This window comes from Sander lucioperca, chromosome 2, assembly GCF_008315115.2.
Source record: "Sander lucioperca isolate FBNREF2018 chromosome 2, SLUC_FBN_1.2, whole genome shotgun sequence".
In the NCBI taxonomy this organism is placed as follows: Eukaryota; Metazoa; Chordata; class Actinopteri; order Perciformes; family Percidae; genus Sander; species Sander lucioperca.
Window position 1 is genome coordinate 5,472,400 of NC_050174.1, and position 25,391 is coordinate 5,497,790.

At 39.0% G+C, this 25,391-nt stretch overlaps 2 protein-coding genes across 2 annotated transcripts; both read right to left on the reverse strand.

Annotated features, from left to right (window-relative positions):
- Positions 1-11,362: 11,362 nt before the first annotated feature.
- psat1 (phosphoserine aminotransferase 1) lies at positions 11,363-18,603 on the reverse strand. Its single transcript, XM_031305741.2, has 9 exons — positions 18,351-18,603; positions 17,264-17,324; positions 16,586-16,655; positions 15,369-15,574; positions 14,090-14,262; positions 13,484-13,653; positions 13,159-13,287; positions 12,172-12,309; positions 11,363-11,983 (listed from the first exon to the last, which is right to left on the reverse strand). Exons 1-9 carry the CDS (start codon positions 18,405-18,407, stop codon positions 11,881-11,883), a joined length of 1,107 nt encoding a protein of 368 aa, XP_031161601.1. The 5' UTR covers positions 18,408-18,603; the 3' UTR covers positions 11,363-11,880.
- Positions 18,604-20,536: 1,933 nt separating this feature from the next.
- Positions 20,537-24,815, reverse strand: kiss1rb (KISS1 receptor b). The gene is made up of 6 exons (XM_031305740.1): positions 24,596-24,815; positions 22,596-22,720; positions 22,144-22,279; positions 21,541-21,779; positions 21,294-21,446; positions 20,537-20,915 (listed from the first exon to the last, which is right to left on the reverse strand). The coding sequence occupies exons 1-6, from the start codon at positions 24,813-24,815 to the stop codon at positions 20,679-20,681; spliced, it is 1,110 nt and encodes a 369-aa protein (XP_031161600.1). The 3' UTR covers positions 20,537-20,678.
- Positions 24,816-25,391: the final 576 nt, after the last annotated feature.

The window sequence follows — 25,391 nt, forward strand, 5'->3', positions numbered from 1 at the left end:
GCCAACAATTTAGAGAAAGTAAACTAAAGGTCACAAAGGTTTTCATCCTAAATCGACAAATTGACAATAAGACTTGAGATAGAGGGTCGATGTCTATGGTCAATGTGTCAGGACATAACAGTTTAGTTATGTGAAAGATATCAATTAGCAACGTTGTAAAATAAAGCATATTGATATTATCAAAGTTACTTCAGAGATTATTATAAATATATGTTGTTCACAGCCAAATCAATTAAATTAACCAGTTACTTGGAAAAAGCCAGAGCTCTGAGACCTTATTTATTCTGCTATTTGGTTTACAATTAGTTAGAACATGTTCACGTGGATATATGCTATTTGAAAGTATATAGAAATACACAATATATTGCAACTGATGTGTTTTACTTGTAGTTTTGCCTCACGGTAAAAGGCATTTTATATATAATTTTATGTTTGTATTAAAATCTAACTGGCTAACTATTAGCAGAAGTTGTATGACCCAAATTTCACTGTGTATGTAATCTACACATCAGCCCAAATAAGACAAATTAAGATTTATCTTCATTCAGATGGAGAAAGTGAACAAATAATTATTATTTTCTGTTAGCTTCACAAAACTGCAGACAACCAAGAATTGCACAGGGTAAACAGGTACTAAACAGCTGGCTGTCATTAGCATAACAATTAAAAGACATACTATACTACTATTACTGTGATTGTAAATGTAAATAGAAGGGAACCCAATACAGTACCTTGAGGAGCCCCACATTTTAGCCTGGACTTTTAAGTACAAGGTGAACACATTTTATGAAATGCCGATGACAAACAAGAAACCTAATATACACAAGTATGATTTGTACATCCCTAAAGTACAATATGATCATTGTATATCCATTTTATTTGTAATGATCAGGTATTTTATCAGATACACAGATATTAGTTTTAATGTAGTTACTAATCAGACCTTATCAAGCTGTTCTGCAGTGGACAGGTTTTACAAGCAGCATTGTCAAAGCTTTGTTCTTAAAAACGCAATAATCCCCATTATTATTATATTATTATATAAAACAAGATGGTGATGATTGTTTAATAATGATAAAATGAGGCTGATACCATTTTCTCACTGTGCTCTGATGAATGATGTATGAATGAATGTTGTCTGTTATGTTTTGCGAGTGGATTGATACTGTACTGATGATGAATTTGATAATCCGTTCTGATACTCCGCACGACTGCACAGATTACTCATGTCTCAGTCATGATTATGCACAGAAATAATGCCCACAGAGCTGTGTGCAACTTGCTCAATCCACTCCTGGTGGCAACTGAAGCCCTCATTAACTCGTGTGTCTTTGCTGACATTCTGTTATCACACAATGACAGACACACACAGATAAACATGTGCATTAAATATTCACTAAAGTGTTTATGTTGGCAGAAAGACAGCCGGGCAAACACACACACACACACACACACACACACACACACACACACACGTACACACTCATGCACAAACCTGAACACAGATCCCCAGGCAGCAATTAGTCCTGCCCCATAAGAGTTCCCCCTCTCATCTCACTGAGCTGTAGGTGCAAGTTAAATTTGTCTGCATGCACTGACAATGGTCTCTCATCCTACATAAACTTGTCAGGGTCACACACAGGCAAAGGCAGGTGCACTCACTCACACTCACGTACACATTGTAGATGCCAAAAAAACATAATTAGAGGGGATTTTTTTTCTCAAGAAGAGATTGATTTTCTGTGTGTTGAGAGCTGACAAACACTGTCCGATTAATCACACAACTGAGCTTATAGTGAAGCTACAATGTGTAAAGGGCAAATGGAAGATTTTAGATAAATTTAGAGCAATAATTTGGCCAATTTTAAACCAATTTAGACAGCCTGTCCACAGTTACAGACATGCAGGATATATTTAATCAAAATTAGAACAATGTAAATGTCTCTTCAAGATAAAAGCAACTTATATGATTTAGGGAAAAGTGCTGAAGTTCATTGCCAAGAATAAAGGGATACAAACTATTATTATTATTATTATTATTATTATTATTATTATTATTATTATTATTATTATAAGGTGATACCTGCAAAGTTTATAAGGGTACTTTATCTAATCATTTCAATAGTTACCCATGGTGGATTTTACTTTCATGCCAGCAATTATTTTTTGAAAGTGTTTAGCAACAGTGTTACTTTTCAAACTGATTTTAAGGTGCTATCAAGACAAAATATCAGCCATGTTAAAGATAAATGGAACAAAAACAGACAGTTCAGAGTCTAAGTGATAAATTGCACCGAGCAAGTTTCATACTGTATTAATAATGTTTACCAGGAAGAGAAACACTATGATGTACTGTTTTATTTTAGAGCTCAAATTAGGCTACAAAGCAGTATTCTCAGCAGTCACCTGTGGGACTGATTCATTGCATTTGTGCTAATGTTATTTACTGGGATTCTAAACCAATTTAAAGAGGCTTTATTTTATGAACCTGCAATTTACTCAATTAACATTTCATTCATTGTTTGGTTCTTATTGCCAACTTTATTCTCCATAAATGCTGAACAGTATACTTGCCTGTAATTAAATTTAACATGTTTTGCATGTTCAGCAATAATCTACTGTGCACTGACAACATTTTGATCCATTGTTGATATAAAAATATTGATTACAGCAGCTATAAATGTAGATTATTTTCATGGTGTCTTATATGAACAAGGCTTTAGGTTGCTGCACCTTTAGTTGAAAGTTTTTTTCAGGATTACCTGCAATCACAACAAAAGGGTATTGTATTATTGTCAACATATACAAGCTCCATCCAAGCTAGTATTTGTATTTGACTCTTTAGGTTACACAGGCAACTAGGTTAATCAATGAATTGCAAGAACTGTCTCTATCACACTGCAGGGAAAGGAAGAATCATGAACAGAGTAAGCCTTGAGAAAAGTCTTTAGCTGAGTTTAATTTCAATCAGGAGAGACTAACTGAAAGAGCTTGAAGAATCTTTGTGAATTTATTTGACATATCGTGTAAAATAGAATAGACCAGTGGTTTCCAACCTTTTTTCCTTGGCGCCCCCCCCCCCACTTATGTCTAAGAAAAGCTGAGCCCCCCCTGAAACCGAAGTTGAGGTAACTCTCGAGATAGAGCCTTACTTTCTTTTTTGATATAGAGGAGTTATCAGCACTTTTACGTTTCTCCGTCATGTTTCATTCATAAAATAGTGATGCCGTGGCAGCAGGAAAAATGAGGATGATAGCAGCTAGCAGCTGACCTGATGACAGCAAGGGTCCCAGGTTAAGAGGTCCCGGAGGTTTGGCCTACTAAGTAGCCTGCCTACAATTTTAAGCGAGAACAAAAATACATAGTTTTTATACAGACTTTTGTATACATTATATATTCTAGTGTATTATCATAATTTGTTTAACATGTGCAAATTTTTTTTTTTATCTACTAATCGATACCAGATAAAGACTTGCGCACCCCCTGTGATCTTTGCCGCCCCCCTGAGGGGTTCCCGGACCCCAGGTTGGGAACCACTGGAATAGACATATGTGAGGAGTCTTTGGCGATTAAAACCCCATCATGACATCAAATGGGGTCTAATTGATTTGAGTTAAGAATGCAGTTTAAGGATTTAGAGTGAACCCAGATTTCTGTTAGAGAAACACAATTATTCGGCCATGTTAACCCTCAGCTCAGGAGCTTTGTAGGCATATTTGCATTGCAAGACATCTTACATTAACCAGGTTTGCATTTGCATAACCATGCCCAGGAAGGGAAATGTTTCTTCCCTGTAACAGCATTGGAAATGTGGAGTAATCGGAATAAAATAAATGCATTACCTGATTTCTTGCATCACTATAACCCAATTCATCGCAGTAATCTGGTTTGTAAATGTAGTCAGTGACTCAGAAAAACCATAAAAAACAAATGTGAAGTGATTCCATGCCATATGGACAAGTTAAGCACATTTGTATCACTGCGGCGCTGAATGAATGAGTGTGAATCAGTGTGGCAAAATGACAACGTAACACTAAAATCAATGGCACTCTGCTGCTAATGAATGACAAGGCTAATTGCGGGAACGGCTTGTTGCTCTTTGGTTAAGATAAATACTCCGACAAGTGAAGTGCTGTAATTATCCCCAGTGTGTTTGTGCCTGAGCGCCGTCGCCATCGCTGCACTCGAGATGCCTGCCGAATGAGACAAGCTAATTAAGAGTGATCTTCCCGCTCCCCACTCATTAATAACACAACATCAATTAAGAGGCGCTAGCGGAACATGGTGCATTTGGTGCTAACAAGATTAGCCTTGTGGAGCAATGAGTTTATGAGAGAAACAGACACACACACACACACACACACACACACATGCACACAGAAAGAGAAAGGTGAACTTGGAAAGAGATGTAATTAAGAGACAAAGATATGAGGTGTTGAAAGGAATAGTGGATGTAAGGATTTAAATGTGAAGAGAAATGAGACAAGAGGGGGAGAGGAGGCAGAGAAAAGAGGTGGTAGTAAGGAAAGGACAAATGAAGTTAAATGAGGAAGAGAATGACGAGGAAAGTGCAGAGGAGGAAGAAAGAGACAGAAGACAGAATAGTTGTGTGGTGTTAAATTGTGTGCTTCAAATACAGCCTGTTTTTTTTTCCATTTCGTTGCATGAATCAACAGATTGGCCTTTAAATGAGCTGTTGCATAAAGGACATTCAGTTTCATGAGCTCAGTGAATAAAAACAGAGACTGCGCACTTTGGATCGTGGCAGCATTTAATTACTAACAATACTTGAGCCTGTGTTAGAGAGGTTATGGAGGCAATAAACAAATTCAGCATGTAAAAAAAAAAAAAAATATGCAGTTTGTAGGTTATGTTTACACTCAGGCACCAGTCTATTACATTTGGGTGCAACAATCAGTTCATTGAACATTAACATGGGGAATTAGATCACCTCTACAGTGAGTCACAATGCTGTGGTTTGCTATAAAAACCTTCAAAGCTTCAAAGGGTTCCTTTACTTCTAAACTAACGAATATGATAAATTACATTAGGAGCCTGAGTGATTTGGAACAGGATATAACTGTTGATGTTGATAAATCTCATGGGCAAAGACTAAGAATCTTAAGAGTCTGCAGCCATGCTAATGTCTTTTGGAGGCTGCAAAGTGGTGCTTTAAACTAAATGCCAACGTCAGCATGCTAACATGTTCCTAATAGCAATGCTAAAGTGGTGATGTTTAGGTATAATGTGTACAACATTCACCGTCTTAGTTTAGCATGTTAGCATGCTAAGATTTTCCACTACTTTACTACACTAAACACAAAGTACAGTTGAGGCTGATGTCATTAGCTTTGCAGGTACTTCATAACCAAAGTCTTGGACAATTTTCAGTTTACGTTAAGTGATCATCAAAGTTATTACAAATCACCCCCTAGCGGAGCATGAATGTCTGATTTCATGGCAGTTCATCTAATAGTTGTTGAGGCATTTCACCCCAAAAAAAAATATTTGTCAACCTCATGATGGACCTAGAGGAGCAGTGAGGGGATTACCAAAACCATTGAAATTCATCTGTACAAATGTTTATGGTAATCCATCCAATTGTTGTTGAAAAAGTCAAAGAAATACCAAAGTGGAGGACTAACCAAGCGACTGACATTGCCATGCCGCTAGAGTGGCTGAAAAAGAAAAAAGGAAAATTCCACTCACTTCATCATTAAACTGGTTTAATTTGCCCAGATTTTGAAATAAATAGAGGTGGGTGGATTTGTTTTATGCCCATAGCATCAAAAATAGATTTAAAAATGAAATTCCATTCGTGTCTATTGTATCTAAGTGGTGGCAGAAGTCAAAGCATTTCAACACCACTGCAAACAAAAGTGCAAAACTATTCTTTTGGTAAACTATCCCTTCAGCTACTCCAAAACTACAATTCCAGTCTAAAATAATGATAACAATGGTTCTCTGTATATGCTGCTTTTGAGATTTCAAACTTTGCACTTTGTAATTTAAGCATAAATCTGTGTTTTGTGCTAGCCCGGATCTTGTTGTTGCACCGTTGAACAAACTAGCTCATTTACAGTATGCAGAAATTCTCAAGCACAAAAATGTCTTTCCTGCCTGTTGCTTCTGAATCAAACAAACTGAATCAAAGCAGTCTACTGTGTTCATAAAATAAGGCTTACAACAAAAGATTTAAAACAAAGAACCACCCTGGGCTGAATTTTAATGCTGTGGCTGCTACAAGCAAGTTTATTGGTCTCTTGGTTCTGAAAGAGCTTGTTTGGCCAATTTAAAGCTGCATTCATTAATATTTTTATATTTAAATCAATTGATGCAGGTTTAATGATCAATTCACTAGGAAGCTATATAAAAATAAAACAGAAATACATACATTTTGGATAATTGATCTGTACCAGCATTAATGTCAAACAGGGTACACTTAATCTGCATGTCCCATATTCCACTTAAAGCTATGCATTTTCATATGGAGCTTTTGTATGTAGCAGTTTTGGAGGAGTAACACAATCATTTTTTTCTTAATTTTTGTGGAAAAGTGTACTAAATGCTCTGTAACGCACACTTAGTGGTTCCAGGGAAAAGGAAAAAACTAGTTCACGGATAAATTCTGAATTGAGTGATCTTCTTTGAGCAGACAGTATATACAGTATCTATAGAAAACAGACTCAGAAGAGGCAATGAAAAACTGTGTGCATGTGCATACGTGCATGTTTGTGTATGTGTGTGTGTGTGTGTGTGTGTGTGTGTGTGTGTGTGTGTGTGTGTGTGTGTGTGTGCGTGTGTGTGTGTGTGTGTGTGTGTGTGTGTGTGTGTGTGTGTGTGTGTGTGTGTGTGTGTGAAATAGGCTGTATGAGGATGTCAGTCACAGTAACTTTTCATGCTGCAAGCATGGAGCTCTTGACAAGAGACTCAATCAGCAGCACTAAAGCCTGCCTCTGCCTCTTCTGCCTCTGCCACCCTACTTTTGTCTCGACTAATCTCCACTGTAAGATGTAGAGGAGCCATTTGATATTGTCTTCCCCGGTGTTTTTCATTATCACCGTCTTACTGCAGCCTGCCGGTGGCATTACCTTGACATTAGTGGGCTTGACAGGACGAGAATCACCACACAATCCTGTCACAACCTTCCATCTCTGCTGTAACCCTACTCACATTTCAAAGCCCCTCTGCCTCTTCTTATTTTTCACTTTTTTTTTTTTGCTATCAGGTAGATCTGCAGCACGGTCATTGACAATATTTTGGGGGAAATTGCTGAGAGGTTAGGCAGTTTGTCGGAATCCAAATTGCATTTACGCAGAGCGTAGAGTAAAAGAACTTGTCGTAGAGAGACAAGAGCAAAATCTCCATTGGAAAAATTGAAAATAAAATGCATAAAGTCTATACTATTTCCTCATATCTCTCCACAAATACCCCTCTTCTCACATTGTTAAAATTAATTTAATTTCACCACTGTCTTAACTTAATCAACAAGATTTTTTTCCAAAACGTCATCCGCTTTTTAATTGACCGCCATAAACTCACACTGCACAGCCTATTTCACAGCCACAAGCACAAACAGGAAGGCTTGTTCAACACAGTCATGCACTCGCAAACATTGCTAGCTGTTTCTGCAATATGAGCCATCACTGGACAATATTCTGCACTATGCATATTTATTTATGGTCTCTATGGTATCTTTGTTACCTCCAACTGTGCAATATGTCATATCTATTCACCAGCACCTTACTCATCTGTATATATGTGTATATATGCTGTCTGTTTATATAAGGGTGTTTATTGTGTAAATATGTCTTTTTTATTGCTATTATTATAACTGATTCAATTTTCTTGTCCATATACTTTATGTATATATATTTTTTCTCCTGTCTACTTAATGTGTACAGGAATTTACCCAGTGTGGGATTAATAAAGTCTATCTTATCTTATCTTAAATTGTTGACAGGCTTGTTCCAATTAATGCATGACTGCTATCAATTATTTCGCCCTGCAGTGGCTGTTGTAGCCCACAGCAGCAGATTTTTTTAAATGCACTGTACAAGTTCTTCAGCTTCATCAACACTTCTAATGAGTGATCTGAAATCTAGAAAGCTGCAGATATGAATGTAAAGAAATGATGAAGCAATATCTTATCTTTCTGACAGAAAACTCATCTGGCTTAAAGCAATACCTGAGCCTGGCAGAACATTTTTACCTTTCAGCACACAAACCGCAGCAGGTCCAACATCTCCCGCTCTGGGGATCCACAGTCAACACCAGCATTCAGACGTTCTCCCCTGCTCTTGGTATTGATATTTGCTAACAGCCAAAATTACTTTTTGGAAAGATGCATCCAGGATGTTATATAAAATAATAACTCCTGGATCAACTTTACCTTGTGTTTCATTACATTTCAAAATGAAAGTAAGAAAATAGCTATTCGCTTTTTTTCGTACTCAAAAAGAGTTTGTTACAGAGGTGACACTTCATGATCACCCGCCGTCTATAGTTTTCAAGAGGCATATTAAATACATAACTTAATATCTCTTAAAAATGATGTTGCTTCTACAAAAGGGAGCTGCAACATAATACAGACTCTAACCCTGAAAACGTTTTGAGAGGTTTCAAGGTATATTCACAATTATTCTACCCATACAACCATTCATGCACTGATAGATTTGTAAAGGATGCTAAAGGATGAAAGAGAAAAGTGTGTGTGCACGGGCGTCGGACTGGGGGGGAAAAGGGAACTGAGTACCCAGGGCACTCATGTGAGGAGGGCCCAAAAAGATGCTAGAATGAATAGCTGTGGATGCGGGGAGGGGCCCATAGAAAATGCCTTTCTACAGGGCCCAGAATTTTGTGCTACGCCCCTGTGTGTGTGTGTGTGTGTGTGTGTGTGTGTGTGTGTGTGTGTGTGTGTGTGTGTGTGTGCGTGCGTGCGTATATTTACCATAGTATTGGCAACATGATTTAATCAAAATGTCATGCCATTAAAGCCTCATTGAATGTGGTGAGTCAGACTTGATACATTACTTGATGAACACTTCCACCTGGAGGTTATTTGCCGCAACAACATCTTCTACTTTAATTTTTGTTCAAGCTTGTTAGCCGCACATTTGGCTGAGACTCGAAATATTTGGACATCTTATGGGATATGAGTTAGTGGTTGAGTTTTTTAAAAACAGAGGCCTACTTTTATTTTAAAGTTTGTCTTGATTTTAATTTCAGAAAAGCGCTTTTCTTTCTTTCTTTCTTTTGAAGGTTCATTTTGGTATTTTTCAACCTGGACCCAATTTCTCAATGATATTGTGTCTAAAGTGACTAACCGGCCGCCGCGAACCGGGCTGCAAAGTATAGAGCAAATGCCCTGTACGTAGCCTATGTCTGTGTACCATGCCGTAAACGCACCGCCAATGTACGTCCACTAAAAGTGCTTGTTTTGCCACTGACATGCTCGGACTGTTATAAGTATCTGACTAAATTATGGAAAGATGGTGAAGCTGCCGTTATCCTGAGCATAGAAATTCAATATTTCTATGATTTCATGCTTTGCTGTAACTTACTGGTCCAGGTCAATATAGTAACTTTAGCTAATAGCATTAGCTTACCTCCGTTCTGTCTGCAGCTCTCCACTCTTAGAACAGCAGATTTATTTAGAAATATTTGCTTTGGTATAGGATTTCATCTCCTCTTCGGCTGGCAGTAGTCATCCCTGCTAAAATTGTCACCTATGAAGGATAGGATTGGACTACACTGTTAGCTCCCACTTACCAACTTCCTGTCTTAACAGCAACTTGCACAATAGATTTGTTTACCTCCAGCTTTATTAATACTATTTAAACAGTTGTACAGTTTTTATTCCCAACTTATAGATATTTTAAACTATTTGTTCTTATATTATATCCTATTATTATTTCATGTATTGTATCCTTTTACTTCATGTATATTCTGTATGTGTGATGTGTGTCTGATATTTTTTGCTGCTGCAACACTGGAATTTCTCATTTTTTGGGATCAATAAAAATCTATCATATATATCTACCATAGCAACTTGGAGATGGAAAAATATGAGTGCTGTTGGCAGGTTTGGGGTTGGTCATGACACTCAAATGCAAAGTAGGAGAGAGTCACATAAAAAAAGCAAACACTCACCATAGTTCACAAGAACCCCTCACAATAGACATTTTCTCTCCGATAAATGTTCCAGCTATTGTGAGCCAAACCTATATAATAATGTATTTTTAGGAGCCTGTAAGGATAAATGTCAGTGAACCTTGTAATGAAATTCTCATTTTGTCGTTTTTTTTCCCTGTTTTGCTTTTCCTCAAGGGAGGTCAGAGGTCAGGGTCAGATACACTGAGTGCTCCTGGAGCTGATACGGCTGCATTGTCTTGCTGAAGAACAACCTCAGCGGGATGAAGGCAGCAGGGAACTGGCCTCTGGACATCCAGATGGAGGACGGTCTCCCTCACCATGAAGCCATCCTACCACCCTGCTGATGTTATGTAGATCTGTTCACTCCTAAATACTGAGCTGTTTCTGCTGTCAGCGGGCAGTGAAGTAGAATGAGTGGACTGCCTAACCTCACAGGCAAAACACTGTGCTTGCAAAGTTGTGGTGCATAGTATTATTATTTAAGAGCAACACCACAACAAAGCTCAGCTTATTGATTCATTACATTTTCATTAACATCAGCATCACAAACAAAATTCCATTCCCCTCTATTGTTTCTTGGTGTAGGCAGAAATCTCAGACACTGATGTCTAAAAACCTGGGCCTGACTGCGTTGCTAAACCATAGACTGTTAATATTAATGGACAGAGCATGTGTGACGTCACCGGTTTGCGGAGATCTGTCGAGACGATGAGTCGTCGAGTTTGCCATTACGGGCGCAGCCATCCTGGTTGCGGATGTGACGATTTTAGACGAGAGGGAAGAGTGAGGGAGGAGCCACGTTATGTTACACACTTTCACTGGCAATCACATCATAGCCACGCCCTAACCCCGCTTTATCGCAGATTTTAAAATCAACTAGACCATAATTAAAAAAATTAACATCATTCTGTATTGCAGAAGACTTAAAACTAGCGATTGAGACCATAAACTCATTATGAAAATGTTTACTGAGGTAATAAATCAAGTGAGAAGTAGGTCACTTTCTCATAGACTTCTACAGAAACCGACCTCCTTTTGCAACCGCACGTGTCGCCCCCTGCTGGAATTCAGATAGAATGCAGGTTTAAGGCACTTCCACATTTGCAGCAGTTCACCGAACCGGATGCTTTGTCCATTAATATTAACAGTCTATGGGCTAAAAACACCACAAGAGAAAAGTGAGAAAACATGTTTTTTGCAATTTGTTTGTTTGGTGAACCATCCTTTAATGGTATATTAATTTATATAACCACTACAGCCAATCAGATTGGTGAGGGTCCATTTATACAGCAGTGAGTCCATGTAATGTAACTATTCTTAACAAAATTCCTCATTATAACAGAAACCAGGCCAGCATCGCACAGCTCAGTTTGGTTGTGTACCCTGCCTCTCTGTTCGCAGAAGTGATAAATTATTACATTGGTTCATAATGGTTTCAAACAAGAAAATCAAAACAAGAAATAGCACTGCAAAATGCAAGTATTGCCAAGTTAGATTTACTGGAATGTAAATATATTTTTAAGATGTAACAATAATAACCTACAGTATGTACATTAAAGCACTGTTAGTCAATAAATTCATTAAAATAGTACTTCTATGAAACAGATGTAATTAAGACATTACTGGCAACTGTAGTGGTTAAAGCTTATTAGGAACAATGAACAAAACATGTCTAAAGGTGCACCTTCGCGATCCCCTGGATATCAACTAGAGGTAAACCAGAGTTTATTGGTGCTCTTTCAGGAATTCTTTCATATAGGTGGCCAGGGCTTCCGTGTCCTCCAGTGTTACAGCGTTGTACAGAGATGCACGAATTCCTCCAACTGACCTGCAGGGGGAGACAAACCGTCATGTTTGAGGTCTACAAACAGAGTCATTACAAGAAAAGAAATACATTATGCATCCAACTGCTGGTGTCCATGTCCAACTTTACTTGTGTTAAACTTCAGGACCCAGTATTCTCTCTAGTAACCCATGAAATATAGCAATAAAGAAGAAGGCGTGTGTTTGACTAACCTGTGTCCTTTCAACGATATCATTCCACGTTTGGATGCGCCTACCAGAAACTCCTTTTCCAAGGCTTCATCTCCCTCCTTTTTCCCCACACGAAATGGTACATTCATGCGGCTTCGACAAGTCACGTCTACGGGACACCTGGACACAGCAGTAAGTAATTCAAAGTTTAATTTTTCCCATCATTACTTAGATCAGTTTTCTTCATTGTTACAGCCATGGTATACTAAATGACCTTTAGTTTGGTCTAGTAGTCTAGACACAAGTAAGTTGCTGTTTTTCACATTTATGCATCACATATGTCTTTTCTTAAGGCTTATTTTTTTCCCTTAATGAAGGACAGCTCTTATTTTGAACATGACATGCAGAAGGCTTAAATTCACAGTAAAAACAGCAAGGAAATGTAGCATTTTTTTTTTTGTTTAACACCTGGTCGATAAGGGCACAAGCTTTGTCAGTATTTGGTTTCATATTGTATTTCATATCAAGTGACCGCATCTTTTATTTAGTTTGAAAATTAGTGTGTGTAAGGTAGCAAGACTGCTTTGCTGACCTGTAGCCCTCTATCAGAGACATTTTTCCAAGTTAAAGATAAAGACTGGTACCTCATGATTAGAGTATAAACAGTAATGTATCATCAGTATAAGGTTTATGATACAGGACCTTTAAGTGTGTGGTCTAATGTCACTTGAAGAATTCTGTTAGGATACTAAATGATGGTAACGCTTTTATTGTTTTGTTTTCCTTCCTAAAATCTTGGAGCTACAGTATTGTGTATTTCATTCTTCATACCTTTGTAAACCATCAGTTAGACCATCATTCAGACAGGGATGCTAGTATTCCATGCTGATACAGGTAGAATAAAGTTTAAAATCTTGAAATAGACCGTGGACCTGGACTGATGATTCAGTGTTTAACATTCCCAGAACGTTTTGACCTTCACTGAATTTCTTATTTTACCATCTGTTGCTGACGTTTTGTGATACTTACTCATAGAAACCATTAGAGGCGTTGATGATGTCATAAATCATGGAGGACTTCTGCTTGTTGAGCGTCTCCATGGCAGCGCTGCCGCCGTTGTTCTTAATCCACTCCAGAACCAGACCCATGATGTAGATGCTGAACCGACAAAATTAAGTTCGGAATAATATTTTACATACATTTTGAAATGTTTTTTTAAATCTCGATTTTAAAAAAAGTTGTGAAACATGTACATTTTGCAAATGCATTTTACCTAGCTGACAATATATCTTTAATCCTCTATTTGTAGGAAACATGGGAGCTTCCAACAATAAAAACAGAGGCTTGTCTGTACCTGAAACATGGTGGGGTGTTGTAGAGGGAGTTCATCTCAGCCTGCACCTTGTAGTCCAGGACAATGGGACACTCTTTTAGAGTGTGGCCTAACAAGTCTTCTCGCACGATGACCACAGTTACCCCGGCACAGCCCACGTTCTTCTGAGCTCCGGCGAAAATCAGACCAAACTACACAATGCGAGAGGACAAATATTAAAATACAACTTATAACCACGCTATCGACTTGTGGGGCAAAAACTGTTAAATTTGACTTTAGGGGACCAACAAGAGGAAAGGCTGTGTTTTTACCCATAGTCAAGAGGGTTTATCCTCTGTAAATGTAAGCATGATACTAGCAGGTCATCATTTGTCTTTTTCTTAATTTTATTCTTATTACTTTATCTTTCTAATTTTTTTTTAAAAGATTTAAAAATAATTTTATCTTGTATATTTATTTATCATTAGTATTTCTTGGGTCTTGTTTTGATTAATACATGGGTGCTGAAATAGGAGCAAATTTCTATTTACAGTTTAGGGGTAATAAATATTTTCCTGACAGTTGATACGATCTACAGTACATGGGAATTTGGGGGAAGAAGCGAAAGAGTATCATTCTTGTCCTCACCTTTGATACATCCACAGGTCGAGACAGGAAATTGGAGGACATGTCAGCGACAAGGACCACCCCGTTTGTTTCAGGTGTGAAGTTGAACTCCACGCCGTGGACTGTCTCGTTGCAGCAGTAGTACACGTAGGAGGCTGAGGGGTTCAGGGTCCAGCTGCCGGGGTCAGGGATTTCTGGAGGGAGCAACAACAGAACATTCTTAAATCAGACTAAAAAGAAACTGAACTGTAAAAATACTAATTTGTTCACAATAACGCAAATCAGACCTGGAGGCCCACAGACGCGATGCATGGCGCCGGTTGAGAGCAGAGTAGTTTGGAAAAATTATTTTAGTATATTTCCTGATTTTGAAACAAAAGTGCCACCTAGTGGCCGATTTGCTCCATATTTTGCACAAATCCTCAGTGGAGTCAAGTTTTGTGTTAATCGGAGTAACTGTTGCATTATTTTGAGGAATAGCGCCACCTACTGGCAAATTGGCACCGCACTTTGCACAGAGCCTCAGTGGAGCATGGAGAACAACTGAGTCAAGATTTGTGTTAATCGTGGCCGGTATAGCTCAGTGGGTAGAGCAGGCGCACATATACTGAGAGGCTTATGCCTCGACGCAGAGGTCCAGGGTTCGAATCCGACCTGTGACAATTTCCTGCATGTCTTCTCTCTCTCTCCTAGCTGTCCTGTCAAAACAAAGGCGGAAAAGCCCAAAAAATAATCTTAAAAAATAAATAAAAAGATTTGTGTGAATCAGATTATGTGTTGCCGAGATACGCAACACTTCCTGTTTTGACTGCAACCTACAGCAAGTTGTTCCTCTAGAATAAAATGCAGGTTGAAAATGAGACTCATCTTTCTGGTGATGGCCAGCCTGTCTGAGGACAGAAGGTACAACATATGTTGTATTAAATAGCTATATCTATTTTTTTTTTTTTTTTAAATGGTAAAACTGCATCCAAACACTATGATGAACAAGAACTCCACTACAATCCCCAAATCAGACACAACCATGTGGAAAAGGCTGCTCGCATACCAGAGTCTTTCATTGGTAGTCGGGCCTTTTGTTTATTAGGTAACAGCCTGGGTGCACAGCCAGGTTTCGCAGACTGTCCTACTGCAGCGTGAATGACAATGACCAACTCATAAGAGCGGAAACTATTTTTGATGTGATAATTAAATTGAACTCTAAAACAAAAAGAGAAAGAAAGAAAGAAAGAAAGAAAGAAAGTAAAACCTGGGATGCGTCATGTCATCCTCTGAAATAACAACATGCACACAGACTTACTCGTGTAACTCTCCAGCTTCGGGTAGACGATGTTGACCTTGCCGTATTTCTCAGCTTCTTTTGCTGCTTTTGATGACCATGTGCCCGTCACTAGGTAATCGGCGCACATGCCCTCTTTAAGGCCAATCAGGTTAAGAGGAACAGCACTGAACTGTCCAGACCCGCCGCCCTGCAGGAACATCACCTTGTAGTTGTCTGGAATGTTTCTGTGAAGAGAAAAAGGTCACTGTGTTAAACACTGTATACAGTGCACAAAGACCTTACACTGATCTTACCTTCTTTCAAAGGTAAAGTAAATGTCATTATAAAACCAAGATTATTAACACCATTTCAAAAGCAGATTAAAATTGACTGGACGTTGTCTATTTTTTAAACAAGTATCTGCCATTAAAATGGTCATAAAATGTATTATCAATTTCTCTATAATTACAGATGAGATTTCTAAAACTCACTCAACCTGTGTTTATTTTAAATTAGTTACATTTTAGCTTGAAAAAAATTATTTTAATTAGAGCAGCAAAGATTAATCTGATTAGTTGTCAACTATTAATGCGGTCTGAATAATTTATGGGGGGGAAAAAAGATTCTCTGATTCCAGCTTCTTAAATGTGAATATTTTCCATTTTCTTTTTTCCTCTGTGACAGTAAACTGAATATCTTTAAGTTGTGGACAAAACAAGACAATTGAAGACGTCATCTTGGGCTCTGGGAAACACTGATAGACATTATACATTATTTTCTGACATTTTATACACCAAACTAATCGATTAATCGAGAAAATAATTGACAGATTAATCAACAATGGAAATAATCGTTAGTTGTAGCCCTAATTTTAATAATGAAATACCTACGTTTTCTCATGACCACAAGCGCTAACATGCATATGCGGCAGGACCGGCTATCAAATCCCATCATACTTATCCCATTAATCATATTTTACTCTGATATTCTTCTTTGTGTCAATGCAAGTTTTATGCAAGTTTCCAATGGTATATGGGAAATTAAAGAAGTCACCCCAGAATTCCCAGGTATGAGGGTGCTATTTATTTTCAAAAAGTGCATTACCAACATGTTGTGTATATTGCAGGAAAATATAAATTAACACCCTAGGTTGGGTGTTGCGATGATGCTACAGTACACTATGGAGAAAGGAAAGAGGAGTGAAGGAGGAGGATAATACAGTAGAAGCCATGTGAAACAACAAAGGCAGCACTTACACCAACTCTCGCAGGAGACTCTCTGTTTTGTTGAGGATTTTGTTGAAGTCTGCTGATCGGTGACTCATCTCTAGTTTGAACAGAATCAAAAACATTTGAATTTAATCTCATTGTCATTGACATTTACCCACCTTTTAGCAACTGCTGATGATTATTACATTTAATTAATCAAAAACATTTGAATTTAATCTCATTGTCATTGACATTTACCCACCTTTTAGCAACTGCTGATGATTATTACATTTAATTACTGGCATACCTCTATAGAACAGATTAAAGTGAGTGAGGAATCAGCGCTCATGAGGGCAGATAATACTGTTGATACGCTGCTTTGATTTGATCACTGAAGTTATCATGAATCTGGACACATGTCAAGTGGATATCTTCCAAGGTTACAGTCTTTTCAGTACAACATTCCTCCACTTCAGTTAAACAGGGGAACAACAAGGGAATGTTATACTAAAATATTGTAAGTCAAGCCTAATATTAGCTTCAGATAAACATTTTTGCACAACCGTGAGGACTGTGGATTTTGTCCCCCATCTTTTCCATTTAAAGTACATTATGAAGGGATCTCTTAATGTCCAGTAAGAACAGCAGAATAGGATAATTACAGCAAAAAAACAGTAGTTTTGTCTTGTAATAACTTAAATGCAACTCATCTGTAGTTCTACTTACCGAGAACGCTAATACCGATGCCACTGTAGCTGAGGAACTCCTTCTGTGCTTGAAGCAGCACCTGCAATATAAAGCACCACATATTTAGTATTTCTTCAAAGGCTTAAAACTGTATCATAACTGATGATGGACTGTCAAAAGACGGTTTAAAAGATGAAGTGTGAGCAGCAAAAAAGCAGTTAATCAGTCAGGTCCAAACCGCAGAGGCAAACTGGAGGAGCTGATGTGTTTGTTCTTTGCCAGTAACTTATAGCGACATTTTACCACAGAAAACAATGATGTTTCGGGATATTCACTGTGGTTCACTGCAGTACAAAAAACGCAATAGCAATTTCTCTTTTGCTAATATGATTAGTGAAAAAAACATGCACAGCAAATATAAACAGATTATTCAGTACTGTAGATTAGTGTGATTAGTTATTATTCTATGTTAAAGATGTGTCCCTGTACAGTTTTCCACATTTATGTTTTTTGGTATTTTGATCACCAAAGAGTCAATCCTCAATAGCTTTACTGGGATCTACAAAACCTCAGACTCAGCAGTACAAATATACCTTAACAATAAGTTTTATGCAAAGGACCAAACACACAAATGACTAAGAGCTGAATGTGGCTGTATTTAGCAGAAGGAGCCTGTCCAACCCAAGTCTGGGACTGCTCTTTTTTACTAATAAAAACACAGAAAAGGTGTCACCTTAAATACAACATCTGTGTGTTTGTTTTACCATAAAAATATGTTTGATAACTGTGATTTATTTCTCTGACTTGTAAGGTATTTTTCTGCCATCTAGAGGCTATGTCTGCTGCTGCCAGTGGGGCACAAAAGATGTTTCCACATGAATGAATGAGGCTGATGCAACTCAACACACAGTTTTCAGCCGACAGCAGCACTGAAACAAACAGTCATCGTGTCCAATAACTGCGTGCAAGTCTCGGTCATAACGAGGGGGGAATATCATAGATATATGGCCGACTCATTCACAGTGAATATATTATGCAGCGTTTTCAATGTTGCACTTAATAACACAGCTCGTCTTTTGCAGCTTTTTCCTCATACGTCACAAGCAAAGTGAGGATCTACACTTACGGATTGGGGGAGTTTTGCAGGTCCAGCGCCAAAGTTGATTGTTTGTTTCTGCTCCATAATGTAAACAAGATTTCCTGTTGGATGTTTCCTCCGTTTGATTTAGCGATGTGAACGATTTCCCCCTCAGCCTCGGCTGTACTTCTGCTCGCCTCCTGCACTGATTCGGTGTGGATGCCAGTCTAGCAGCGTGTGTAAAAATGTTGCGTTCGCGAACTCCTCGTAAACTCGTATTCTCGACCAGCAAAGTGAGGTAGAGTCGTAGTCACTAGTGTAAATAGGCTTTATACTGTAAATATTTGGGCTTATACAATGAAGATAAGATACATGTTACTTTGATAAGTTAGTAATTTTGCACATTAGCAGATATCTTTATTTTTATATATATATATATATCATTTATCCGGAAATGTAAAAAACCAATAGCAAGCTATGGTAACAAACGTTTAGCCGAATCTAATTTAGGTTTTATTTTGTTTTTTAATTATTATAAATATACATCAACAGATGATCAGAGTGTAGTCTTCTGGCAAAGTTTACACATAAGGAGGAATTAAACTTGTGGGACATGAGCAGTGTCAGGGCTGCTACGCAACAATAAGACAGAGACCATAACCTAGGTTACGGCCACCAGCCTTTGTTCTGTGCAAACATTTATTTCGAAGTTTATCTGGAGCAACTCGGATTCAGCAGTCTGGGTTAGATAGATCAAGTGGGTATCCAGAGTTACACGACTACAGCAAGAAAAACCTGTTTCAGTGTTCACATGGGTACCTTCACCATTCACAGCTGTTAGCTTTCTCAGTTGATAATCCAGGCTTGGGTTGTCACATGTTGCACTGATTATGTGCACTCTACTATGTTTTACACAAATGTTTTCTGCATCACAAGGCCCACATTGCCAGCCAGCCACCCCATTGGCTGGGACTTGTCTGTTAGGTAAACGGCTGTCATTGGTGACCAATTTAGATCTGGACTGATTGGCTCCACTGTCACGCCACAAAAATGTGATCGCACGCCGGACACGAACGAGTCAGACAGACGAACAATTTTAGTGCAAAGCAGCTTTACATTGTCAACTATAAATCTCACAGTAAGCAATATAGTATCACTAAAGACTGTTTATTGAACTAAGACTTCTGTCACTGTATTAAAAAATAACTGTAGTGAAGGGATGAAACCCTGCAGCAGATGAACCTGTTTAGACTATTATGTAAGTTGTTTAAATTGTCCTTTTATCTAAAAAAAATCTTTCTTTTACAATCAGCCTGTTTTGGTAAAAATAGAGTAGTAATAACATTTGGATATTCTTTTTACAATATCTCAGTTATCTGCAGGAATTTGGACATTTCAAATCAGTGATGGTCAAAAAGTAAAATCACTTATTCTCTGATTTCATTTTTATGAATTGTTTTGTTCCATGTATATTCTAGGGTGTAAATGCAACACTGCTTCCTACTGCACACATTAACATTTACCTGCATAATGTAGACTCACAGACAAAGAAGCATGTTTTGGGGCTTTAGAGGAAAATTGACTGTATCCTACCCCACTCCCACTGAGGACAGACCAGCACAGCATTTAGACAACAAAATAAGGAAACAGTTTGCTAGAAACAGTAAAAAGTGGTTGTATGTGCATGCTGTTCCACTTTTTTCAAGCTGGCTCACAAAGGATGCTGTTGCTACAAATGTGGAATTTAGTTGAATCTAACCAGAATTCTATTAGAATAGCTAGAATCTGTAGCCACTGTACTAAGATAAAGCTCCACTAATGGTCCCAAAATAAACAATTCGGTGCAGTGAAACGTGCTGTTACTCAAACACAAAAACAGGACACACTGGAAAAAGAACAAATAAAAGAAACAGGAGATAGCAGTGAACCTTTGAAAACAGAACAGACCATGCAGCATTTGTATTGTTTGGAAAATGTGTTTAACACAGAACACTTGTCCTACACACTTTTCTTCACCTCCTGGAGAAATTGTGAAGATACAACCAGGAGCTCCAGTAAACTGATTGCATCAGTACAGAAAAAAACGTGACAAAGATAATTGTGTTTCTGCAGCTTGTGAGGGTCACGAGAGGCTCGTGATTGGATTGGTTTGTCCTTTTAAGAGTTTACATGGCAGGTTTTGCTCCTCACCGTGTGTGTGTGTGTGTGTGTGTGTGTGTGTGTGTGTGTGTGTGTGTGTGTGTGTGTGTGTGTGTGTGTGTGTGTATGAGAGAGAGAGAGAGAGAGAGAGAGAGAGAGAGAGCAGACTGCTCTCATCTCCAGAACAAACTATAAATAAACAATGAGCGCACAGTGTCCGAATGCCCAGCATGACCTTTAGGACCCAGATGAAAGAAATTGCATCTCTGCTTCTCCCTTGGGTGCCTGGCAATCTGTCTCACCCCCGTCCTCTGCGTCCATGTTTCCCACCCTCACTCTCGCCCTTGTGCGCCACAGATATATGGCAGGGAAGGCGTGCTTGAAGGCCTTTCTGAAGTTGTTGCCCATGAAGGCGTAAACCAGCGGGTTGACGGAAGAGTTGGAGTAAGACATGCAGTGACCCCAAATCTTCAGCTGTGGATGCAGAATTGAGACAGACTTAAATGTAAGGCATCGATCCGTGGCACAGTTTTTGAAGCAACAGCATCAATTTCTGTCACCACACCTGTCATTCACTACCATTGCTGGGAAGAGCTCAACTTAGACTGTAGATCCACACCTTATCTCAAAGAATAATACAAACTCTAGGTATTTTCAATTTCCGGAAAGTATTTTCCCCCAATTTGTATTACCATTTCAAGTTCCTGTTCACAGTGGAGTGTGGCGGGGATGAAATTTACTGCAAAATTTTAGATTATCTGTGCATATTTTTTTTGTGTACACACCCTATCCCTACCCCTACCCCTACCACCTACCTACCTACAGCACCAAACATAATGGAGAGTAGGTCACCTTGTATAGGACGTAACTGCGGAGGCCAAAAGCTTGCAGGAGGATGCAAACCTGGATGGGGCCCCAGCAGATGAGGAATAGGGCCACCATCACCACCACCATCCGGGAGACTCGCGCCCGCACTGCTGCTGCTCGCTCTGCATGAGCCTGAAGCTGGAGTTAGGGAGACTTTGTAATGATCAGAAACACATTATGTTCTCAGTGGATTTAATAAGTGAAAAATAAGCAAAACATATATTTCTCTTACTTGGTAGCTGCTGTCGATGGGATTCACACTGGGTCGCCCCATGCGCTTGAGCATGAAGGCGTAACAGGCGGTTATGGTGAGAAGGGGCAGCAGGTAGACAGCCAGGAAGCTGTAGATGATGAAGGCTCTCTGGAGGCGGGCCGAGGGGAAGACCTCACTGCAGTACGTCTGAGGACCAAACCAGTATCCTGCCTCCAGACGCTGGTACACGGCTACGGGGATCGACAGAAGCAAGGAGCCTAGGGTGGGCAGAGGACATGACTGTGTGACTCACAGCATGATGTTACACAGTAAGTTTCACTTATTGCCACTAGATTCTGGCTCCAAACCAAAACACAGACCATGTGAAAAGCAACTGGGAAATCTCCAATTGCTCTCTAGTCATTCTTTCTGCAAATTACTAGGGATGGCTTGTTTTGTTTTTATCACATCAAAAAAGTCAGCAAAATGAACTGCTTTAAGTTTTCTGACTTCAATTTAATGCAGGGAATAATTAACATCAAAGGGAGGGTTATTCAAAGGTAAACAGAGGCAATACGTTGTTCCCACTGTCTCATTGCCAATGCGTGTATAAGATTATGAATGTGTGTGTTTGTGTGATACCTATCCAGATAGACACAGAGATGGCCAGAGCCATGCGCGGGGTGCGGTGTCGCAGTGACTGCAGAGGATAGACGGTCACGTAGCAGCGGTCCACACTCATAGCTGACAGGGTGATACATGTTGCCTGAGCAGTCACCTGAAACACGAGGAAGGCTTGTTTCCGTTTGACACTTTATACGTTTACTGTGCAAATTAACCTTTCTCGTATATGTTCAAGTTGGTCTTGTGTTTTGTGTTTTAAGTTTATTTTTTGCATTATGTGGGTAGCTGTACATCTAATAGTAGTTATTCTGCAGATAGTATAATGTCCATAATGTTACAATGTCTCATGGGACTTAATTATTATTACAGTATTGTAGCATGATGTTTTGTTCACCATGCCATGATATTACTAGTACCATTGTCTCCAGCAGTTCCAGGCCTGTTTGTTTGTGTGTTTGTGTGTATCTCACTTGCTGAAGGTAGTTCACCAGTCGGCACATAAACTCTCCAAAGATCCAGCTGGGCAGTGGGTACAGTGTGGCAGTGAAGGGAACGCAGCAGACCAGAAAGAAGATGTCGGTCGTGGCCAGGTTTACTGAAAGAGAACAAGAACAGTGATTCCTAAACAGAGAAATGTAAAACAAGAGATGTATTCAAAGTGGCAAAATACGTAAGTACCTGCATTAATACCAATAACATTGTAGGTGCTGCGGTTTCTGGCTTTCACCAACTAACCTGTGTTCTCGCTTTTGGACTTTTCACGTTTTTTTTGTATTTTTTGTCATATCTATAAAGTTACAATGTCGGATGTTCATGTCAAACGTTGCTAAAGCGTCAAATAATGAAGTCAACGTATTTCAGAGAAATCCCCTGAGCAAAAACCTCAGATTTCCCACTGTTCTGAAAGCTCCAGTTTCAACAGCTTTTTCTACTCTTGGCTCAGTGTTACATCACAAGGAGCTAGCCTTCTATGATTGGTCATCTGCTCCAGGTACAGCACACGTCACACCTGTCAAGCACATGAACGTGCAGCTCTATCCCCTTGGCAACCGCTGCACTCAGTCTGTCTCTACTGCTTAGCACAGTCTTTAAAAGTTAAAGTTGTCGCCAAGAAAGTGCTTTTTCAATTGCAAAGGAAAATTAAGCTTGTTTGGTTTCCCTAAAAAACAAAACGCCAAACAAGCTTAGATACAGTTTCTTTTTTCGGACCAACAAGAGCCTGGTAAACACAAGTGACTCTCATTTGATATGTGTTACCAACATTATTGGATTACCTGGTGAAGTAAAGTAAATTAAACTAATCAAGAGGACAGGAGCAGATGTTGTTGGTTGTGATGAGTATTGATAAAGGTATAAAACCTAATACAACTTTTCACTTAATGGAACTTGCACATTGAATTCTCTGGACCGAACAACTAAAGTAAAACAGAAAGTGAATGAGAGCTTTAATGTTCCTTGTGGAGTTCTTAACCTTGAGTAGCCCTATTAAGCGTTTTGCTGAGTGGGTCCCCAGACGGGTATTTGAATAAAGTTAACTCAAGTACACGTAAAATTACTTGTGTAATGGTCCAGATAGACGTCCAGATATGCTGCAATATGCTAGCAAAGGCAGGGAAGAAGACTGCTAGCACGTTGCTATGAATCCCACTTGGTTTCTTGAGCATGATTAGTTGAGGTCAGGCATTGACTTGATTAGTTTAAGGTCAGGATAGGCCATTGGTCAGGGGATAGGACCTGAACGAATCGGCTTCCGGTACCTTGCATGAGCATGGGTGCCTGGCCAATCCTCGTGCTTGAATGCCAAGCAAAGCGGGTCTTGCCAAGAAACCAAGTGGGATGATTAATAATGTGTAAACATGTATGTATGTATGTAAGATAGATAGATAGATAGATAGATAGATAGATAGATAGATAGATCCTTTATTAATCCTTTATTAATCCTTTACAGGAAATTACAGCACCACAGCATCTTCAAGACAAACATAACACCACACATTTCCCCAAATATCTTCCATACCTAATAAGTTTAAATACAAAAAATAAATAGTTTTTATTTTTGTGCATTATAAAACCTTATAGCCGCTGGTAAAAAGGACTTCCTGTGTCTCTCAGAATTGCACATTGGTGCTGCTGTTAATTACCTTCAGGTAAACAATTCTGGATTCAAAATACTCGTGTTTTATGAGGAAGAAAAATCACTCAACACGTTTGTTAGACCCTAAAGATACACACAATGCATTTTGGTGACTAAAATTTGTTTGTTTACAAGAAGGCTCCACAGGGCGGCTTTCGTTTGATTTATTATATCTCTGTCCTGCAGAAAGAGTCCCTTCTTCATCTTTTTTCTTTGGAAAGTCACAATTTCCTTAGGAATTTGTTTTATTAACGTCTGTGTGGGGCATCCTACTTCCCATATTTATTTTACTGGACACACTGAAAGGATTCCCTTATTGCGCTTCAGAAATCTTACCTATATAAAAGTTGGTGACGGTCTTCATCTGCTGGTGCTTGGTGACCACATGGATGACCAGCGAGTTCCCGACCAGGCCGACCAGCATGATAAGGCTGAAGAAAGTGGGGACCAGCCAGGCGTCGACCAGCACCGGTGGCCCCTGGCCCTCCAGAGCTGCGGACTCGTTGCACACAGACCCACAGTCTGGACTGTGATTGGCTGCTGGTTCCAGTATCATCTTCACAAATCAGTGCCAGGAAAATGAAAATGGTACATGTAGAATGTATCTCAATTTGGTATCTCAATTAATGTAACTGGTTTACTGTTAGCGTTGTTTCTCTAACACAATGCAAATCTAACACAAAAAATGACAACATCAAAGAATAAAGACTTTTTTTTAGATACATTTAAATATGTTCATTATTTATAATTTTTTAAGTTATCTAAATCATTACCCGCTAGTTTGGATTTATGACATCACACAAAGCCTGGTGAAATAAGTAAGCATTAAGCAAGCTTTTTTCCTGTGTAATAAGCTTCTCTTACCTGCGTTGTGCCTGTTTCCCTCTGCAGTGTTCCTCTTTCTGCTCTGTAAAGGAAGGTTTAGTTGTGTGTTGGTCAGTGATGGGCTACTGTTCTCTGCAGGTCTGAGATGAAAGCAGTGTTATAGACCAACATAACTGGGGAGGGGAGGGGGAGTTTGGAGGAGACGGGGAGTCAATTGGCTTTGTGAGCCTTTATGTGAGAGCAAGAGAGAGAGAGAGACTGAGGTGGCAGGTGCTTTCAAACTAAATCTCCATCATCGCCTGTAATT